The sequence below is a fragment of the Amborella trichopoda genome, chromosome 1 (genome assembly GCF_054954075.1).
Source record: "Amborella trichopoda isolate Santa Cruz 75 chromosome 1, AtrichopodaSantaCruz75HAP2 v2.0, whole genome shotgun sequence".
NCBI lineage: Eukaryota > Viridiplantae > Streptophyta > Magnoliopsida > Amborellales > Amborellaceae > Amborella > Amborella trichopoda.
In genome coordinates this window covers 667666-690072 of record NC_142336.1, presented here as the reverse complement: position 1 = coordinate 690072, position 22407 = coordinate 667666, and the positions used below count along the sequence as shown (strand labels likewise).

General features: G+C 39.4%; 2 protein-coding genes across 12 annotated transcripts in view; one reads left to right on the top strand and one right to left on the bottom strand.

The window, feature by feature from the left end:
- Positions 1-1864, bottom strand: part of LOC18425173 (putative apyrase 5) — a 28337-nt gene extending 26473 nt beyond the window's left edge. For all 4 annotated transcript variants that reach the window (XR_016053832.1, XR_016053857.1, XM_011630953.3 and 1 more), the window contains exon 1: positions 614-1864. Coding sequence is in view for 2 of the 4 variants with exons in the window: in XM_011630953.3 (XP_011629255.2) it covers positions 614-1238 (625 nt within the window). In the remaining 2 variants the exon portion in view is untranslated. The remainder of the gene's footprint in view (positions 1-613) is intronic.
- A 3444-nt stretch (positions 1865-5308) lies between these two features.
- On the top strand, positions 5309-20685 carry LOC110006450 (uncharacterized). 8 transcript variants are annotated; one of them, XR_016053764.1, is made up of 5 exons: positions 5309-5628; positions 5750-7819; positions 11349-11403; positions 20270-20359; positions 20479-20685. XR_016053764.1 is itself a non-coding variant. In XM_088864181.1 (2 exons), exon 2 carries the CDS (start codon positions 5877-5879, stop codon positions 7788-7790), a length of 1914 nt encoding a protein of 637 aa, XP_088720307.1. In that variant the 5' UTR covers positions 5309-5628; positions 5750-5876; the 3' UTR covers positions 7791-7956. The 8 variants fall into 8 exon arrangements, 1 of the variants encoding a protein (XP_088720307.1); XR_016053623.1 differs by having other exon boundaries at positions 11349-11449; XR_016053720.1 differs by lacking the exon at positions 11349-11403.
- The last annotated feature ends 1722 nt before the right edge of the window (positions 20686-22407 follow it).

Genomic DNA, 22407 nt, shown 5'->3' with positions numbered 1-22407 from the left:
ACATATCACATGTCTCTAGATATCGACGTTCCATCTTTTCATCCTTCATTGCAATTGTTTGCAACAGACTAGCTGAGTAAATTTGCATAAGAAAACTCATACTGATCAGCCATAAACAGATGGTAAGAAAAACATAAACTATGAAAACCTAGTGGATTGACAGTTTACAGCCCACATTCTCAAAACAAAAGACTCTCATTCAATAATTTGCAGTCAATGACAATAATTCTCTCAATAACTTCAGAGACAAAAAGGCCCATAATTGATTCCATATAAGGATCATTGAACTTTAACAAACTTATTGCAAAAAGATTTACCCAAACCAATTATAATTGATGTCATCCTAGAGTCTTCAACTAATAAAGTGCCAAAGGCAATCGAACAAACTTCCAAAAAGAAGAAAGAAAATCAATAGCAATGCTTCCATTCATATATCAATAAAAAGAAGGACATAAGAAAAAGGAAACAATCATGTCATCAAGGATATGAAGCAGGCAACTATTAATAAATGAATTACACATTTAATTCTGTACAAACCAACTTAATTATACCAAACCACTACAAGTATTGCCATCAAAATGCTTCATCATGATGGATAGACAGAGAGAGAGACCAGTTAAAAAGGAGACCCACTCGTCTTGAAACTGGAACCCTGATGATCTCAACTTAGTCCTGCAGGATTCCAATATGAGTTCACCACTGTCACTTCCTAGCCATCGAAGCCCTCCATGAGCTATCAACTGAACCTTGGTAACACCCCAAACCTTCTTTGGAACCATTTTCCTTGCGAATTCCAAAAGCCCATCGATTGAATTCCCCATAATTTTAGGATTACGCTCAAAAGCTGATAACCCAGGCTTCACTGCAAAAGAATTTGAATGTTTTCCTTCGAACCCCATAAAAGGGAATCTCCCATCCACAAAGAACTCCAAGACATGGATTCGAGCCTCTTTGTAGCCTGCATCAATGATGAGGCCATAGCTTTTGGTATTGGGGGTGTGGTAATTCGATGAGAAATAGATCCCTCTGGCTATGGCTAAAACATAGAAGAAGAGAGAGAAGAAAATCATTACAGAGAGAATGACCCACCAGATCTTGGAGGAGACATATAGGTAATTTGGAGGCCTTGCATTTGGTGGGGGCAAGCTAGAGAAAGCGTGCATTCGAGGATGGACTTGGGTTTTGTGAGGTGGGATGTAAGGTACTGATAAACGAGACTGAAGGTTGGGGAAATCCATTATAGAGAGAGAGTGAGAGAGAGGGAGAGCAAATGGGTTTTAGAGAGAGAGAGAGATGGGTTGTTGGAGGATGTGAATGGGTCCAGTGAGAGCGAAGTGGTTTGAAATTTAAGAAGAAAATGGAAAAGGGATAAAGGAGAATTGGATTAAAGTAGCATTTGGAGTGGCTCTCAAAGAGTAAATCGACTCTGGTTCTTGCGTTAATGCCATAATTGGGGTACTCAAATCCTTAATGGAGTTCAGAAATGTGTACGAAATTATCAGAGAAATCAATAGAAAGAAACCCAAAAAAGAGACCGGAAGAGAGAGAGAAGAGGGAGATGAATTACCAGTGGGGAGAAAGGTGTGTGAAATTCACGGAGATGGGAAGATAGAGAAAGTAATAGACCGATTGGAAGAGAGAGAAAGAAGATGGATTCACAAGGGATCTGAAATGGGTTGGGAAGGGAAACTGATTCGAAATCTTGGCTTTGAATCGATGGAGAAGGAAGAGAGAAATTCCAAGCGCTTGGATCGAGGCGGGTACTTTCTCTCTCAGGATATTTATTTTTTTAACAGAAAAATTAACAAAAAATCAAAATTTATCAAAATATTTATTAAAGGGTGCGGTTTCTAAGGTTGAAACTTTAAACATTTCAATTAACGTGCACCTCCAAATTTTATCATAACATATAAATTTATTATAAAATATTTTTAAAATTATCTCAAAATTTATTTTTATAGTTAATTAAAAAAATTAAAATTCAAATGCTTAAAATCAAATAGATATATAAATATATCAAAATCTTGAAAATAAACGACGTAAATAATGTGTTGCAAGATGCATAATGCATTATGCATTATTTCGAAGACTCAAAAACTTCTTTTTTTCATATTTATACATTTCGATGTCGAGATGATCAATTAGAGGGTTTTTCAAAATTAAAACAACATTCTAATAGTTTTTTGAGGTGCATCTATTATTCTACATTTTAAAGTTGCAAAGTTATATAAACTTTTTCCTTTATTAAAATTTGGGGGTGGTTCGTATACAGTTGAATCCTTAAACAATCCAATTAAGGTAAGCACCTTCAAAATTTATCATTATCATAACATGTAATTTTTGGGTAAAAAATTATTGTAACCTTCTATATAAAACTCACATCTTTTACAATAAATATCAAGAAAATACCAAATTTATTTAAAGAAGGTTTGTTGTTTCGTTATAAAATCCAAAGTGATTTTAGATAAGGCAAAAAAGGCTAAATTTCCTGCTATTCCAATCAAAAATAATAATAGGTAGTAAGGTTTGTATAAGGCATCCTCCTTATATCCTTATATTGTAGACATAAAGCACACCTCTGAATTTGTTTGGAGTTATAGTTCTAGTGTCAGAAACCTTGTGATAGCTCGAAAATCTTTTTTTTTGTTGTAATTTTTTTTAAAATTTTAAAAGAAGTACAGATTGAGTAAATTTATAAACACTCGACAATCTTGAAAATAGACGGTCTAAACAATTTGTTAGAAGCTATATTATTTTTAGATTTGAAATGCTTTTTTTTTTTCGTACCGATATATCTTACGGTCGAAATGATCTAAATTGAAAGATTTTCTAACATTGAAATACTCCTTTTTAGAGAATTTTTGAGATACATCTTGATTCAAATAGATCGAGGTCGATACCTTATATAAACTTTTTCTAATAATAATTGCTAGTTTTAAATTGTAATAAAAAAATTGGGGAACTTACTTCAAACACCGTATATAAACTTTTTCTAATAATAATTGCCTAGTTTTAAATTTTATTTAAAAAAATGGGAAACAGTGGTGATCCTTCTTGAAATTATTTCAAGATGAGAAATTTATTGACTAATACATCGGATTGAGAATACAGTGAATACTGGGAGGCTGCATGGGCTTGATCATCTGGGTCTTTGCCACGTGTAAAATCAGAAGACGAATGAATTACGTGGCAGCATCACAATGGTTGACGTGGACCGGGTACACGTCAGAAAAGAGACGGAGACGGGCCCCTCGCGGTCGGAAATAGCTCTTGGCTTGGAGACAGCTTGAAGACACCCGTCACAAAGATATGCTCCCGAGGGAGTAAACTGTCCACTTACTCCCGCCGGTGAAACCTACTCTAAGATTAATCTTAGGACCCTTAATTTTTAGATGTAATTTTTCCATATGGAAAAAGTTTAGACAAGGGTAAAGCCCTAAACAATCAAATTAAGGTGCAGTTAAAAAATTCACTAGAAGAGGTTGTTTCAATGCCTACAAATCCTCAAATCGACTATCTCAATCTCGAGATGTATGGACATGAGAAAAAAAATGTATTTCAAGTCCGAAAATAGTGTATCTTTTAATGCATTTTTTTTTACTGTCAATTTTCAATATTTTTAATTATTCATAAGTATGCTCCATCCACATTATTTTTTAATCTTTAAATTTTATAATTAAATATGAAAATAAATTTTCAGACCATCACATATATTTTCAGCACAATAAACAACATATTTCTATACTATTTGAAAGTACGCTTTATTTTGATCGTTTAAGGCCCAGCTTTATACAAAGCGCATCCCTTCTCTACAGACTAATGTCAAACAAAGTCATAAATTATGCTATTCATGTACTCTTGAAAAATATACTATCTCAATACTGAATTGGGATCATCTAAGTTTTTGAGGGTCAGATCTAAGGGTTAGGAAACTAAAAATCCAATGCTTTTTTTCTGAAAATAGTCATATGTGATTCCAAATGTCACATTAAAAAAATATACCTCGTAGGCTTTCTAACCGACGGAACATATGTACACTATGATCCAGCAGATGGTGGGCCGGACTCATCCTCTCCCTAACCTTTTCCAAAGAAATAAAACCGTTTGACGTGGTCAATACCTAGCAAGGAAGCCTTCAAACCCAGGGAGCATTTGTAGTCTCTGGTCTTGCGGGAGCATAGTATGAGCGTTGGGCTTATCCTCTCTCCTCCCTATCTTACTAGTTTTGAATAATATTATACGGAAATAAATAAAAGAACCTATTTTGATGAGGCTGCGGCCTTGTTGAAATAAGTGAAGTCTCATCTCAAAACTCATAAAAATATGGAGACATTGAAAAACCTTCAAATCGATAATCTTGACCTTCTATAAAAAAAAGTATTAAAAAGTACTTAAGATTTCATCCTTAAAATAAATATATATTATAATATATCTAGAATGTTTATTTTGACCCCAAAAGTAAGTGTTCTTTCGTACTTATAATTTGTTGTGCATCAAATTTTATAATGAGTATTGAAAATTGATTTTAAAGCCACAATGGAATTTACATGTTCAATCTTCAAAGTACTTTTCAGACAAGGATTGACTTGTGGCCTAGTTTGCATATGTAGAAATGCGGGTTTGGTAATAAATATATTTTTTAAATATAATTTGATCTTAATTTTAAAAAAATATATAATATTTCATATGGTGATCATGAATATAATTATTTAAAAATAAAAATAATAATTATATTTATATAGAGCTGAGGCTCTAAACAATCAAATTGGAGCCCACCTCAAAAATTTCACTAGAACAGGTTATTGTGATGCCGAAATATCATCAAATTGATCATCTCAACATCAAGATGCATGGACATGAGAAAAAAATGGATTTCAAGTTTCGGAAATAATGCGTCTTGTAACGCATTTTTTGATTGTCTCAAGGTTTTCATAGATATGCTCGATTTACACTGTTTTTTAAGCTCTAACTTTTATAAAATTAGATTTTAATGCTATTACAAAGATTTCCACATTTCTTGATACTATTTGAAGGTGCGCGATTGTTCGGAGCCTTGGCTCTATACAAACCCTACCCCAATTATATTAAAAAAACATTTGGACCCTTAGTTACAATGGTTTTTAAGATGGATACTTTATACCCCTAGAGGTTACCTCTAGACCGCATATTGCAAAAATGCGGTCCCAGAAACAATTGTTCCTATTGAGTTGGAGGGGGGACTACAGGTTTTAGGCAGACCCGCAGGAGTATCCATGGGCAGGTCATTTTCCCAATAATAAATAAATAACAACCTTCCCATTCTTTGACCAATGGGAAGACAAAAACGTATTTGCAGGACGAGTGTCCGAAGAGAGGGAGAGGAAGAAGCGGAGGACAGAACGAAGAGCGTCGGAAGAGAGAGGGAGAGGAAGAAGACGAGGAGTTTCAGAGAGAGGGAGAGGTGGCGTCGCGGCACGGGACTGAGACTGATGTTAGCTCGAGACTGATCTTATTTCATAAGTAATGTTCAGAAAAATGAGCGAATAACGTTCTTTCAGGTCTATTCCTATTTTTCCATAAGATTGAACCAACAAAGAAGATCGCACTTTCTGGTAATTGAGATCCTCGTAGGGAGAGGGAGAGGGAGAGGTGGCGCTTTTGTCGTGGGAGAGGGAGAGGGAGAGGTGGCGCTTTTGTCTCGGCAAAGTCGAAAGATCGCACTTTCTGGTAATTGAGATCCTCGTAGGGAGAGGGAGAGGGAGAGGGAGAGGTGGCGCTTTTGTCGCGGGAGAGGGAGAGGGAGAGGCGGCGCTTTTGTCTCGGCAAAGTCGAGAAGAAGAGGTAGAGTTTCAGAGAGGGAGAGGGAGAGGTGGCGCTTTTGTCACTGCAAAGTCAATATGGCTGACAATGTGAAGCAGTTATTGGTAAAGCCCATACAATTAGCGGATCTCGTTTCGAAGGCGGCCGAGGACACACAAACGTGCAAGCAGGACTGCCATGAGCTGAAGGCGAAGACCGAGAAGCTCGCCGCCCTCCTCCGGCAGGCGGCGAGGGCCAGTGCGGATCTCTACGAGCGCCCCACCCGCCGCATCATCGACGACACTGAGCAGGTGCTGGAGAAGGCCTATGCCCTTGTCTGCAAATGCAAGGGCAACGGCCTGGTCAAGAGGGTCTTCACCATCATACCGGCTGCTGCCTTCAAGAAGATGTTTGCTCTGCTTGAGAACTCGATTGGGGATGTGTCGTGGCTCTTGCGGGTCTCGGCGAGTGGCGAGGATAGAGGTGATCTGGGGCTCCCTCCTATTGCGCAGAACGAGCCAATTCTCTGCCTTATTTGGGAGCAAATCGCTACTTTGTTCACTGGATCGTTGGAGGAGAAGGCAGACGCCGCCGCATCTCTGGTATCTTTGGCTCGGGATAATGATCGCTATGGGAAGCTTATTATTGAGGAGGGGGGGGTTCCCCCTCTTCTGAAATTGTTGAAGGAGGGGAAAATTGAAGGCCAAGAGAGCGCAGCTCTGGCGATTGGACTGTTGGGGCGAGATCCGGAGAGTGTCGATCACATGATACATGCCGGCGTGTGCTCAGCTTTCGCCAAGCTTCTGAAAGATGGGCCTATGAAGGTCCAAGCTGTGGTGGCCTGGGCGGTCTCTGAGCTTGCCGCCAATCAACCTAAGTGCCAGGACCATTTCGCCCAAAACAATTCAATTAGGTTGTTGGTGAGCCACCTCGCCTTTGAGACAGTGCAAGAGCATAGCAAATACACGGTTGCGGCACCGCAGAGGGTGGGAGGCATGTCGATTCACTCGGTGGTCATGGCGAATAAGGTTGTCAATGCACATGAGGACCACGGGGATCATCACCATGACCGTGGCCATAGTATTGGAAACCACACCCCAGTTCATCCGTCCTCTAGTCAGTCTCGAATGCATGCTCTTGTGTCTAGCACCACCAAAACGCATCACCAGAACTCGTCATCTTCATCTTCGTTAACCTCGTCGAATGGGAAACAGGGGTTGTCGCTGTCAGGTGTGAGCTTAAAGGGGAGAGAGTATGAGGACCCAGCGACTAAGGCTTCTATGAAGGCCATGGCTGCCAAGGCCTTGTCGAAATTGGCCAAAGGGAATGTGGTCATTTGTCGAAGTATAACTGAATCGAAAGCCTTGCTCTGTTTTGCTGTTTTGCTCGAAAAGGGCCCTGATGAGGTTCAGAAAAATTCGGCTATGGCTTTAATGGAGATAGCTTCGGTTGCAGAGCAAGATGCCGAGCTTAGGCGGTCGGCCTTCAAACCCAATTCACCAGCCGCCAAGGCAGTGGTTGATCAATTACTAAGAGTGGTTGAGCAAGCTGATTCCAATCTATTGGTCCCATGTATCATTGCCATAGGTTGCTTGGCTAGAACATTTCAAGCTCGAGAAACCAGGGTCATTGGTCCTCTGGTTACGCTTTTAGACGATAGAGAAGAGAAAATCATGAGAGAGGCAGCCATTGCGTTGACCAAGTTCGCTTGCACGGAGAATTATCTCCATGTCGATCACTCTAAAGCCATTATAGCAGCAGGTGGAGCCAAGCATTTGGTTCAATTGGTGTATTTTGAATCCATGGTTCAAACCCCATCTCTTGTTTTGCTCTGTTACATTGCTCTCAATGTCCCTGACAGTGAGGCTCTTGCTCAAGCAGAGGTTTTGACTGTGCTAGAACGGGCTTCAAAACAGGGGCCCAGGGTTCAGGACCCAATACTGGATGAGCTTTTACCCGAAGCTAAAGGAAGGCTTGAGTTGTACCAGTCAAGGGGGTCCAGGTTCCATTGAGAGGAGACCTGGTAAAGAGAGACAAAAGAGTAAAAACCCATCTTTTTGTTTTCTTATTTTCCTTGGATTTTATTGTTGTACATTGTTATTCTTTGTTTTAAAAGAGTGATGACAACCAGTCATGGTGTCCTTATTGCTTGTTGTATTGAGTTGCTTTTTTCTAGCAGCAATTGTGTCGATTTGCTAGTCAGGTGCTCTCTCTCTGCATATATATATATATATATATATATATATATATATATATATATATATATATATATATATATATGAATTTGTTTAGAGTTAACTTCTCAAAATACAAAAGTTAATGTTAGAATGAGTTGTAATGACTGTATTTATCAAAAAAAGATCATTACTTTTTGTAATCATTAAGTAAGGGCAAATTACATTTTTTTTAAAAATATAATGGTAGTTTAGAAGTCAGTGTCGAGAAATTTTATCTGTATGGTACCTTGTCCTTCAGTAAAAAATTAACTTTATCCCTTATAAAAATGACAAAAGTACCTCTTGTTTTTTAATAATATAAACACACTTACTTGATGAGCACAAGATATAACAAAAAATAATTTTGTTTAGAAAAGAAACCACATAGTAAATCCACCTTTCACAGCTCACTCTAACATTAACCTTTGTAATTTGAAGGGTTGTGGATTGTAAATTATCCCCATATATATGAAAGTTTTTTTTTTTTGGCCCTCTATATGCCACTAGATGGTCATGTTGGGAAGCCTCTAGACCTCTATCGATAAAATACAGCTACATTGAAGCTAGTGACAATTGGTAGTTTTCTTTTTCATTTGGTTTGCTTGAGATACTTCATTATTTCATGTTGACTGGGCTTGAGTCCTTTATGACTGATGTTCTAGTGCTAGGTATAGAACCTTTCTTAGCAAAGATTTTGATTTTAATTCTAGTTAAGAACTTTTTTTGAAACGGTTAACTGTATTGATTTGGGAGGTGTACAAGATAATGAACCACCCACAGACTGGGTGTTCAGGTGTCAAAAACCCCTTATGGGGTCCAAAAAATGCTATATATGCTATGCATGCTCAAGTATATAAGTAAAACAAAAGTGCTATCTAGAGCTCAAAAAGATGTTCAAAAGCCTCCTACTAGTTCTGCTGAGAGGCGCCTTCCTTAGTGAGGGCATCTGCGATGGCATTGGCCTTCCTCCAAGTATGTTGCCGAACCAGCTGCATAGCCTTGCAAAGGTGGAAAATCTCATCAAAGATGCGTTCCAATCTCCATGGGCCAAGGGAGGATCTGGTAGCCGAAGCTATTACATTCTTTGAATCCCCCTCTACAATCAGAGTTGCACCCAATGTGGGGTTGAAGCAGCGAACTCCCACCAAGAGGGCCAAGGCTTCGGCTACCGTGGAGTCTGTAAATCCCGCGAAGTGGGTGAAAAAAAACAGCGTGGAGCCCCCAGAATCTCCGAAGGTGCCCCCAAGACCAGCAGGGCCAGGGTTGCTGAGAGAGCAATCGTCAAAAGTTAAGTTTGACTTGGCCCTGTTCCAGGGTCTCCAAAGGGAGGAACAAGATATGTGAGCTGTTTTGAGGGAGAGTAAGTTTCTCCAATTGAGTTGGAAGTATGAGAGTGGGCAATGCTCGAAGAGGTTATGATTCTTAGCCCAGAATATAACAAGCGCTATAACTTTATCAAATAGTGCCATTGGGTGCAACTTCTCCCATCTAAATGTGTGATTGTTGCACTCTAACCAGATCACCCAAAGGGTAGTTGCAACCGCTGCACGCCAAGGTATCTCCCCTGTCTGGTCCATGGAGGAGAGAGGAAGGTGTTGACCAGCTGAGAAATGGATGATGGGGTCACCCACGACCAGCCAAAGAGCTGAAGTAGGTGCCCCCCACCAGAGCTGGCTGTAGGGTAATGGATGAACAAATGGGCATTAGTCTCCTCTTCTTCTAGGCACATAGTGCACCTATTAGGTAAACCTCTTCTTTGAAGTTGGTCGATAGTCACGGCTCTCTCAGACAATGTGATCCAATTGAACATTTGGGATCTTGGGAGGAACCAAGGGGAACCAGGCCTTGACCACCGTAGGGGAACTAGAAGAGAGATGGGGGGGGGAGGGGGGGGTCCAAATCATTTTATCAATTTTATCATCCCCCTCAAAAGGCAAGAAAGTGGAGTGGAGGAGGGAGGTTAGGGCCTGAAATTCTGGGATTTCGAGATTAGTCAACAGCCTTCTGAATTTCGGGTGCCACACTCGGCAATGACTTGGAAGCACTCAGCTACCGTGCTAGTTGAGAACTTTTTCTCAGTAAACAGTTTGATTTTTATTTAACACTACAAAAAAGAGATTTGATTTTATGGCATTTTAGAAGTGTAAAACCAGAGGTTATGATTGGTATTTAATATATAGTTCTCTTCATTTCCATTTAGGTCTTCCATGTACTAGTGAGAATCATGCATACAGTGTAGGTTGCTTTTGGGGATCATTTAGTCTGTTGCAAATTTATGCACTAAACCAATTGCCATGAAATATTTTGCTCAATGCTTATCAAGAAAAATGTGTCTTGGTCAAGCTTGTGAATGACTAATCAATAGTAGGGGATCCATCACCAACTATAGGGGGTGAGTGAAATGGCGTATTAGGCTTTTGCATTATTTTATATTGAGGTCACTATTATGTTTCATTCCACATGTAACTGCTTGTTGACTGTTTGTCTGTTGGTGATATTAATATCCATGTTTATTGAACTAATGTAAATGTATCCATCATTAAACTGAAAGTTTTATTATTACCTTGATAGTGCCTTGATTATTACTGTATTATTTTGGCACTGAATTTATGTCATGGTGATCATTTATTGTATCCCAATTGTATTTCAATTGATTTGCCTGCTCATTGTAGAGAAACAAAAAATGTACGCTCCCTCATGAATTATGTTGGTTATTGAGGAGGCCGAATGAGTCACTCAACATTGTACTGTGTGTGAGTGTGCTCGTGCATGTGTATGAATTTGTGTGCATGCGTGCGTTAGACACATGTATATAGTGAAATAATCATCCTATTAGACTAATGCATGGGTGTGGGACCAACCCAACAAATAGCTAGGCCTACCACCATGCTAAGGCAAATCCCAACAACCTTATGGGTTGGTAGTGGAAAGTTTTGAGTGCAAGCCTGCAACCTGGCGATGCCAGTTTCTCTCCTTGGGGGGCCACATAGCCCTAATCACAGCCGCCTTTTCCAACATCCCACTCTTTCAAATGTCCGTCATGTGATCAGGTTCATATAAACTGGCTGCTACCACACTTTCGTGGGACTGGAATCTGTTAATAAGTGATCGTCATTCATATTCTGGTTTATGCTTGTAGGAGACTTTCACATAGTTGAAACTCCATTGCTCCTTATCAAAATGCTGTCACAAGTTTGTTATTATGCTCTCTCTCTGCGCTAGGAATTTTAAACTCTCTCTCTCTTTCTACACTAGATATTTTAATGTTTCCCCAATCATAATTTTTTTGGAAACTATGAGCTCCAGGGATTTTAATGTTTATCCAATTATATGTTTTTTGGAACATCTGGTTAGGTGGGAAATCTACGGAGAAGCATGGTCACAAGCACCATAATGCAGTCTTCATTCAGTGAGTTCTTTCTCGTAGCATCATTGGCTGCTCGAATTGCTGCCTTGTAAGTTGTGGTCCAAAAGCATAAGTTCCCCTACTTTTTGATTGATTGTCACAGTTCAAGCCTTTAAATTGCATTTCTCAACTTCTGCATCAAGTTAATTAAGGCATGAACACATGCTAGTGATATAATATTATCATCCCCATTATGCTCATCATTAGGATATCTATATGAGCCATAGCTGTCATCTTCAACTCTGATTCTGTGGCTGTTGATATCATGGATTTTGAGGGACTCAATGGATTTTTTGTCCTCTTCATGGAAAGTAAATCTCTGTCCATGTACGGAATGTTCCATTTGTTATAGGCACTTGCATTGGTAGCTATAAGAAGCTAGTGTACCTTTTTTTGCTTTAGATCCCTTGCAATGATTTGTTCTGCATCATGCTCATTTAATAGCTCTCCAATACCATGATTGCATTTTCCCGATGTACAGAAAAATGACTCAGCCAAGGTACTCGGCCCTTGACCGAGCCGAGTTACTCGGGCGACTCCATTTAACTTAATTGGGTTCAAAAAAAAAAAAAAAGAAATTGAAATTTCAGACCCTAAAATGAATCCATTCTCCACTCCATCAGTTATTGGGACACAGTTGAGGAGAGTCGCCCCCTCACCCTAAGTGAAAGGGATATCGTATCCCAACTGAAACTTTTATTCCAGGTACTCCTCAGCAAGGAAGTGGTCTCAGAGGTCGAGAGTCAAGTGGCTCAAACTAGGGGATCACAATACTAGACTCTTCCATATAATAGCAAATTACAGGAGAAGGGATAACATTATTTCCCAACTCAAGGTGGGAAACAATACACTGAACCTGGCCTCAAAGATCGACATAGACTTCACTAATCACATATGCACTCTATTCTAGGCTCACACAGGGCCCAGACCCACCATGGCTCGCATTCAATTTAAAATCCTATTCCTGACATAGCTGCTTGGCTTGAGAAATCTTTCAAAAAAGACGAAGTTCTCAGGGCTATCAAATCTTTGGGCCATGACCGAGCCCCTGGCCCTGACGGGTTCCCCATTGCTCTTTTCAAATCCTTTTGGGAAGTGCTAAAACCGGACTTATTGTTTTTTTGCAATGACTTTCATTTTAGGACCACCATCCACAAGGTCATGAACATGACATTTATGGCCCTTATCCTCGAAATCGAAGGGGCAGAAGAACTCAAAGATTTATGCCCCATTAGTCGAAATCGAAGGGGCAGAAGTACTCAAAGATTTCTGCCCCATTAGTCTTTTCAACTTCTCTTACAAGATTTTGTCCAAAGTCTTGGCATCCAGGTTCAGAAAAGTTCTTGGCTAGGTCATCTCCCCATTCTAGGGAGCTTTCATCAAAGAACGCCAAATCTTGGATCGGGCTCTAGTGGCTCATGGAGCCGTCCATTTCAGACACATCGCCAAGGTTCATGTGGTGGTAATCAAGCTCGAATGGGAAAAAACTTATGACCATGTTAACTGGGGTATTCTCGACGAAACCATGCTCGGATGGGTTTCAGTCTCCGATGGTGGGCATGGATGCAGGGGTCAGTGATTCAAAAACTAAACCGCCCACCTAGGCCGTTCGGAAGGCTTGGGCGCATCGCTCAGGCCTCAGCAGCCAAACTGGGCGAACAACCTTGGGCGGCTGCCTAGGTAGCACGGAACCCGCCCAGGCAGGAACCCAGGGCCTGAGCCCCGCCCAAGGGCGGATTTTTTTTCTTTTTTAAGTTGTATTGTTTTTTTTGAAATATAAAAGGTTTGAAGGATAGGTTTTAGGTTCATTTCAAACCTAAACCCACAAGAACCCATTTTAGAGAGAAAGAAACATCAAGAAAACTAAATTTTGTGACTTTCATTGGATCGAAGTGCTTCTCAAAGTTATAGAAAACGGATCCAAACATCACTTAGGTAAATTTGATTTAGTTTTGGAGATTTATAATCCTATTAGAGGGTGTTTTTTAGTGTTTTAGTACTAGAAAACATCTCAGAGGTGGGAGTTTGGAGTTCGAGCAATCAAAGTAAGTGCAAAAATTTATTTTTTAGATTGCTTGTTTTATTTTGAGATGTCTTCTTCAGGATCTAGTCGAAGTGGAGATCCGGGTTGGAAATATGGATATAACCCGAATCTAAATGACAAAAATTGCATTAGATGCAATTTTTTTGAAAAAGATACGAAAGGGGAAATAGACCGGTTTAAGAAGCATATTGCCGGTATTAAGAGAAATGTTGCCCCTTGTAAAAATGTTCCTGAAGCTATCAGGGAGGAGATTAAGCAATATATGAGTTTTGTAAAACCAAAACAGGAACACAATCCTTGTCATTTGAATAGATCTATTTCTGCTACGTCTAGAAGAAGTGATCCGGGTTGGAAGTATGGTTATAACCCAAAACCAAACGATAAAAATTGTATAAGGTGTAATTTTTGTGAAAAAGATACCAATGGGGGTATCAACTGATTCAAGAAACACCTTGTTGATATTAAAGGGAATGTTGCTTTCTGTAAAAATGTTCTTGAAGCTATTCGAGATGAGATTGGACAACTTCTGAATTTAAAAGAACCAGAAAATGATGAAAATAAACCTTGTTCTACAGAAATATCTTCTCCAGATTCTTCTAGAAGTGGTGATCCAGGTTGGAAGTATGGTTATAACCCGAATCCGAATAACAAAAATCGTATTAAATGTAATTATTGTGGAAATGATACTAATGGGGGCATTTACTGGTTTAAAAAACACCTTACCGGTATTAAGGGGGACGTTGCCCCATGTAAAAATGTTCCTAGGCTACCAGGGAGGAAATTATACAATATTTCAGTTCAGGGAAGCACAAAAAGATAGAAAAGGGTAGAGCAGCCCAGACTCCTAGGACCTCATCTGCACATATTAGTAAGAAGGAGGTAGAAGAAGAGGAGGAAGAGGCAAATTCAGAAGAACAGAGGAGGAAGAGCGTTATATTGAAGAGGGAGCTGACTCTGATGATGATGGTCTCAATTCTGATGCATATGATGAAGCTGACCCTATTCCTTCTGATGATGATGATGATGGTGATGACTGAAGACTCTTGGTGTTAAGTGTTATTGTTGTGTTGAGTGTTGACTATTGTGTCTGTATATTTTCTGAATTTCTGTATATTTTTTTTTAGTTTCTACTTTCTAATTTCTAGTTCTACTATCTAACTTTTGTGTGTAGAGTCTACAGTATATTAGACTATCAGCGTATGCTTGTATGGTTTTACTGTTTTAGCATTGTATGAAAAATATAGATTATGGTTTTATGGATTATCAAAATATTGGGATTATGGTCTTAGTTTTTTTTTTTTTCAACTGGGTTGCCTAGGCTCTGGGCGCCCGCCTAGCCGTTGGGCGACTTGGACCCCCATGGCCGCCTAGGGGCCACCTAGCGCTTTTTGAAACACTGACAGGGGTGCATCTCTAGCCCCTCATTCTGTATCTTAATCAATGGCTCACCCAAAGGATATTTCCCCTCTTTGAGAGGACTCAGGCAAGGCAACTCTCTCTCGCCCTTTCTTTTTGCAATTGTGGCTGAGGTTTTCAGTAGGTTAATCTCTAGCCTTTTCAAGCATAGTCTTCTCAAAGACTTCCAGATCGCCAACCAAGGTCCCATTGTACCCCATCTCCAATATGCCGACAGCACTCTTGTCTTCTGCAGCGCCTCTCCGTAACAAAAAACCTCCTTCTGTTCATCAAATATTTCCAGCTGGCCACAGGTTTCAAAAGCAAACATGGACAAAACCAAAATGATTGGGGTAGCAGCTGACCCTAACATTATCAACATACTCGCCCGCAAATGGGGTTGTAAAGTCTACCACCTACCCTCAACCTATCTTGGTCTCCCCCTCTGCCTAAGCAAGTCCAAACATAACTTGTGGAGTCACCTTATAGATAAGTTTGATAGCAGATTTGCGGGCTAGAAAGGACGTTATCTTCCTCTGCAGGATGGCTAATCTGCGGGCTAGAAAGGACGTTATCTTTCCTCTTCAGGACGGACGACTCTAATCAAGGCTACCCTAGCCAATATTCCTATGTTCCAAAAGTCCCTCTTCCATATTCCAGCTTCAGTGACTACAAGGCTAGAACAACTTATGAGTAAGTTCCTTTGCTCGGGAGAAGGCGACCACAAGTTCCATCTTATCTCTTGGGTCAATGTCTGTTTCCCTAACTCTAAAGGTGGTCTGGGCATTCGACCTCTCTGAGCAAACAATCTGGCCCTCGTTGGGAAATGGTGGTGGTGCTCGGCCACCCACTTTGACCACCTTTGGCTAGCTGTGTTGAGACACAAATACCATTGCTGTAACTCTGAATGGCTCCTCAGAGGTAACTCAATAGCAATGCCTTAGGCATTTGCAGGTCTATCAGTAAAAGTCTCTCCCTCTTCAAGGCTAGTATCCGCTTTAGACCCCATAAGGCTTTTAGGGTGTTGTTCTGGCATGACGTTTGGATTGGTCAATCTGAGAGGTTTCTGTGGCCATTAAAGGCCTTATGAGAGCTTGTATTCAAATATTTGATGCAATGAAACATAAACGCAGTGGGAGTTTATACTCAGACTTAGCTTAATGTTCTAGGCCAGTCGAGTTGAACATAAACTCAGTGGGAGTTTATAACATTATAGGCAAATAGTATACTCATACTTAGCTTAACATTCTAGGCCAGTCAAGTTGGAAAACCTCTATTGCCTGGCATGGGTTTAAACTAATGAAGGTTTGAAGGTTCATCCCTTTATGAGGTCTGAGTTGCTCAGGAGAGTGAACCAAGGGACTGTGTGACCCTTGTGGGTGATAGTAGGCCTCTAGAGATGAGGGCCAAAGCCTCATCACTAAGCCAGCACACGTCATGCACATGTGATAGCCGTATCGGGAAAGCGAGTCACCATTGAGGGTGAAGCATGTATATGTTCAAGAGATTACCCCTATTCACCATAAAGCTGTGATTGAATTAGGTCTGTGTGACCTTGGACTCGTCTCTAGAGGAGAACATGTAATCCATAGACTGAGATTGTGCCCTTGCCTATTGGTTGACTTTGGTAGCCCAATCATGAACCCTTGCAGTGGTCTGTAGGTCATGGAAACTGTTAGGTTAGTTTGAGAAAGCAAGTGTTGAGTATAGTTCACAGTAGAAGATGAAGTGCTTCAGCGATATTATAATTGCTAGACTTAGTCAGATCTGATTCCCATTAAAATTATTCGATTTTGATTATTTTGATGTTAAATAATTTTTAGAATGATTATTTGAATTTTTATGAGTATCTGGATATTTTAATTTTGCAAATGAATTGATATTCAATTTTAAGTATTTAAATAAACAGAGAAAAATAAAGTTTATTTTCAATCTTTTAAAAATCAATTTATGAATTTTATAAGTTACTAGACATCTGGGGTCCCATGATGAGCTTTAGGCCCACCATTAATTAAATCACAGGGAAAAATTGATGGGACCCACATGAGGCTACCTAGGGTGGCACGCCCCACCTAGATTGCTTCTTACTTATTATAACATTGTCAAGCCACCGAGGCTTGTTGATAAATTATAATATGATTTGAAATTAAGGAAGCTTGATTTCAATCGATATATCATGTGTAAGAATATTATAGAAAATTAAAACAAGATTGATAATATTTTCCATATTTCATTATTTGATGGGATTAGGTTTATGAAGCTGAAGAATAAGGTTCTAGCACCTTCCTTTGAATCATAATGACTGATCTAAAGATTGGATGACTCATATCTCTTACCCCACAAGTCTCCTATGATCAATGATTTGGATCTAATCACACTAAGGATGGCTAACCCTAAGGAAATCGTGACCCCTTGAGTCTATAAATAGGGGCTCTCTCTTCACAAATCTCTATACCTCTCTCTCTCATTTCGCTCTCTATACTCTCTAGCGTGGTATGCCACCCCTAGGCTTCTCTCTTCTCTCTAAAATCTCTCATCTCTCCCTTAGCATAATAGTTAGAAAGAAAGAGGGGCCACGCCCCACCTAGATCTAAGAGGGGAGACACGCCCCATAGCCTAAGGCATTGAGGCTTAGTTTGTGGTCCAAGGTTCCATAGCACTCATACATATTAGGGTAGTAGCCAATGCTTTCCATGCTAGGTAGAACCAAGATAGACCATTAATCCCGTGCGCCATTGGAGTAGTAGACCTGGTGTGGGTTGTACTAAGTTCGGTTTAGATAATCTTTCAGCATCTTTATTTTGTGCTCTACAGTACTTCTATTTTTATGCTTTCATTTCCCATAGGCATTATGTTGGTTTTATTTGATGAATAAAAGAAGTTGTAATTAGTGGCAGCAAGTGAGGACCACTTTCAGTTATTTATTTGTTTATTTCAAGTAAGGCTTATTGTACTTGGACCTTTGGAAGTGTTCTAGTCGGTGAAAAAAAGAAAAATAAAGAACTATATACACCATGATAGATCACCTTGTCCGAATTTCATTAGTATCAAAGCAAGATTTCTTGTTGCCGTTAGGAGTTTTTATTTTTTTTATTTGAGTCTTGTATTTGCTTTGGGAAAAGAAATATGACTGCACACACTTTTATGTCGGAGACCCTAAATATCGAAAGGTTCGATGGGACAAACTACTCATAGAAGCGCAAGATTGACTATGTGCTTTATGAGGAGGGTTTGCACGAGATACAAACTGAGCATCGTCCTCATCATCCGAAAAGCAATTTATCTCAAGCTATAAGTGTTGCATATGCTTCATGGAAGCATAAGAATATGCGTGCTAGGCATATCTTACTTTGCTCTATGAATGACTCATACGCATTAGAGTATGAGCCAATCAAGACTACAAAAGGCATGCACGAGACGGTATATGCAAAATATTCTCTCATGAGGCAGTCAGTGGCTATGAAGAAATACAACAATATGAAAATGGTCGAAGGTACAAAAATATCGGAACATGTGCATACTTTCCGAGTACTTGTTCGAGAGATGGAGGCAATCAATAAGCGACCCCTGGAACCAATGCAAGTGGTTCACATGCCGGAGCACTCCCCCAATTCTTGGGAGACCTTTGTCACGTCTCTCTCAGCCCGAGAAATGGCTCCAAGGATGGAGGAGCTCATCACATTGCTCAAAGGTGAGCAAGAAAGGAGGAACACATGTAATGCACCGGTACAAGGAAGCGGTACACATGGTAAAATCTCAACCTTTCTTTACACCTTATAAGGGGAAGGACAAGAATAAAAATTAAAAGAGAGGAGAGGAAAAGAAAAGAGAGAAAGATTATAAGGGAAAGAGAGAGACTAGAACTAGCTTCATATGCAAGAGAGTGGGCCACATAGCGAGAGATTGCTGGTCCAACAAAAATCCTGGGGCCAAAAAGAACTGCATGTGTGGTCTTCGAAACTTTGCTAGCCAACCCCAAGGGCACATCTTGGTGTCTTAACTCAAGAGTTACGACTCACGTGAGACAACCCCATACATCTTTATCTTAGTTATGGACAACTTAACTAGGCACGTACAAGATGAGGTAGCATGGTGTATGTTGTTTACGAATGACATGGTTTTGATTATTGAGACCTGAAACGACGTTAGCACAAAGTTAGAACTTTGGGGGATACTCTAGAATCTAAAAGTTTAAAAATTAGCAGGACTAAAGCATAGTATATGGAATGCCTGTTTAGTAATAATAGGAGTAAGGACGAGGAAGTAGTTAAGATTGACGGCCAAGAAATACCAAAAAGAGTCACTTTATATCTTGAGTCGATAATCTAGGAAAATGGAGAGATTGAGTATGATGTCTCACATAAACTTAGAGCCAGGTGGGTGAAGTAGAGATATGTAAGCGGAGTTTTATGTGATCGCCGCATACTGATAAAGCTGAAGGAGAAGTTCTACAAAACAAATGTACGACCAACTTTGCTTTATGGGACAGAATGTTGGATGGTCGTGAAACAACATACCCATAGGATGGGAGTAATTGAGATAAGGATGTTGAGATGGATGAGTGGCAAGACAAGAAGGGATAGAATTTGAAATATATACATTCAGGAGAACTTAGGTGTAGCTACAGTAGGCGATAGGATAAGAGAAAGTAGATTTAGGTGGGTTAACCATGTGTAACACATATAACCATGTGTAATACAGACCTAGAACAACACCTGTTAGGGGGGTGCGAGTTGATTCAAGTTGAAGGCTTAAAAAGGGCAAGAGGTAGGCCCAAAGGACATGATTGGAAGTAGTGAGAAAAGATATGGGGACTTATGGCCCCGCTAAGGGTATGACCTTCGATAGAATAGAATGGCAGATCAGGATTCGTGTAGCCGACCTTAAGAATTGGGAAAAGGCTCTGATGATGATGGTGATGATGATGATGATGATGATGATGATGAATATGATTTTAAAATTTATTTTGCTTTTGACTCTGCAATCTCGACAGTCTTTCTAGTTTTTGTTGCTTTCTAGGTTTAGTTTGTGAGATGTGAACCTGCAATAGATGTGTATATGTTTCATGTGTCCATTTCTTTTGGCTATTTATTGTGAAGCACTGAGTACTTCCCATATATCTTGCAATTGTCAATTGATTTGAAAATTTTGAGCACTTGGGTGCTTCTTCAGCTATTGGCTTTCCTTTTCTATAGTTTGTCATCTGAAAAGATCACTTTCTGATGTTTCATGATTGCAGTTGTCTTTCTTGTGGGCACTTAAATGGACAGTCCTGCATTGAAAAATGGATTCAACAGTGTGGGAGAAATAATGGAAAGATAGTATTTGTTTAATATGAGTGAGGGAACATGCTTTTTGTTTTGTGAGGATGCTAATAATGCTGCCCTTGCTACATCTTTTATTCATTGAACGGTTAGTTTTTCTTTACAGTGTCCACAGTGTAAGAAGAAATGTATGCTCAAAGATATTAGAAAGCTTTATGCACCACATATTGCTGTGGCTAGTGGAGAGTTACCACAGGTTAGATGAGTATGGTTGCATAGATTTTCATTTATTAAGAGAATTAATGTTTATTTCTCTGAGAAATGCTTATTATGTTTTTATTCATTGATATGATTGCTGGTCCTGTTAATTGGCAGGAAGTGATCTCTCTTCGAGATGAAAATGCATTCCTTAAGTTGCAGGTATTGTATGATTTGAAAAAATTTATGTAGCTATATTTTGATTTTGGCGCGTGCAGTAAGTTGTTAATTAATGTGTCACTTTGTTGTTGTTGTAATAGTTAACTCAATGACCTATGTAACTGTTAATTAAAGAGAATGCAATTCTGTCTATTGATGAGCCAATTCACCTAACCACACTCACATGGCTTGACAGAGTCGATCACACTCACATTATTATTATCCATATTTCTTTGGTTTTTGCAATTCACATGGAAATAGGACAGACCCATTCACTCAGAAGGACTTAAAAACTGCTAACTTAAAAACAGCTGTTCTTTTTTCTCGGTCAGAGTGCGGAGTTTCTTCTGGAGAAATCTTTAGTCATGCCTTCAAACATTCTGTTTTCTGCTGCATATCATACCCATTAAACCTCGTTTTGAACTCAATGATTGTCATGCATTGAGAGTTTTGAATTGTGTTATTTGCTTTTGCTTTGAAGTTGTCTGCGGAGGCCACTGAATTCAGATGGTTTGGTGTTGGAATGGATCTGGTTACCGTGCAACTTGATTGGTTATTCTCTTTCATGGAATTGCATAATGATAGGTTTATGAAGATTTTAACCCAGCCAAAAATTTGCTTTATGGAGATTTTGGAAGGGAAGTAATACTGACATCTTTGCAGGCTGATGCTTGTGTAGGTATTGCTGTTTGTATGGGTAATTATTGTGTGCTGTTGTCCATAAAAATGAAATTATCTGGATAGTCACAGTGTGAGATATAGGTCACTAGATTAGGAGATTTTCAAATGTCCTGGTTTTATATGGTGAATGGTTTCCCTCCTACAAGTGACCATTGTGGTGGTGGATTTGCCCACATATAGTTTATTCTTGTAGCTTTCATCAAAAAAAAAAAAAAGTTTGTTCTTGTAGCTCAGGTTTTGTTGGGAACTTAAAAGGCAGTGGGATCCTATGGATTTTGGTTGTGCCATCCAATGTTTCAAAAAACGGTCCGCCCGAGACCTAGGTGCCCAGAAAAAAATTTCTGCACGCTTCGACCTGGACACCCAACACGGGGGGCTGTACTTAGGCGGTCGCCCATGAAAGTGGGCGTTTTTTTTGTTTTTAACTTCGCCCAAAAGGGCAAGGGGGTCATTTTGACCCCAAGTTTGTATAAAACAAGAAAACCTTAATCTTAAACTTAAACTTATTTATGAGAGTCGAAAGTATTTTTTGTGGATTGAAAAGTTTGTTTTTCTGATTGAAATTATTTTTAGGGTGCTATTGATGGCATTAGAAGACTAGTCAGTTGATTCGTAGCTCGATTGAGGTAACCAATATCAAAGATTAGAGATTGGGTAGAAAATGTCAGTCTGTAATCTTTATTTGAGTTTTATTTTTCCAATTTGAGATGTCTTCTGCGGGGTCTACTAGAGGTGGAGATCTGGGATAGAAATATTGTGTTAACCTTGATAAGAATGACAAAAATAAAATTTCTGTGGACATGTTTCTAATGCCGTCATAAATAGATTTAAGAAACATCTTGCTGGTATTAGAGGTGATGTTGCCCCATGCAACAAAGTCTCAGATCTTGTAAAGAAAAAAATTTTGGAGTACATTGAAGTTGAAAAGAGTAAAAAAGTTGCCAAAAAAAAAGGATATAGCAGAATTAAAGTCAGGGGTCCATACTTTTTATGATAATATTGACACTGAAGAAGAGGATGAAGATGGGGAAGAAGAGGTAGCCATGAGTCGTACTCAGAGTTCTATGACCAATAGGGCTTTTGGGTCTAAGAAGGCTCGTACGAGAGGGCCTATAGATAGTTTTTTTACATTTAACCTTGAGACAGTAATTGAGAAAGGCAATGGAGGAAAGAGGAAAAAACAAGTGACAATTGAAAATAGGTTTA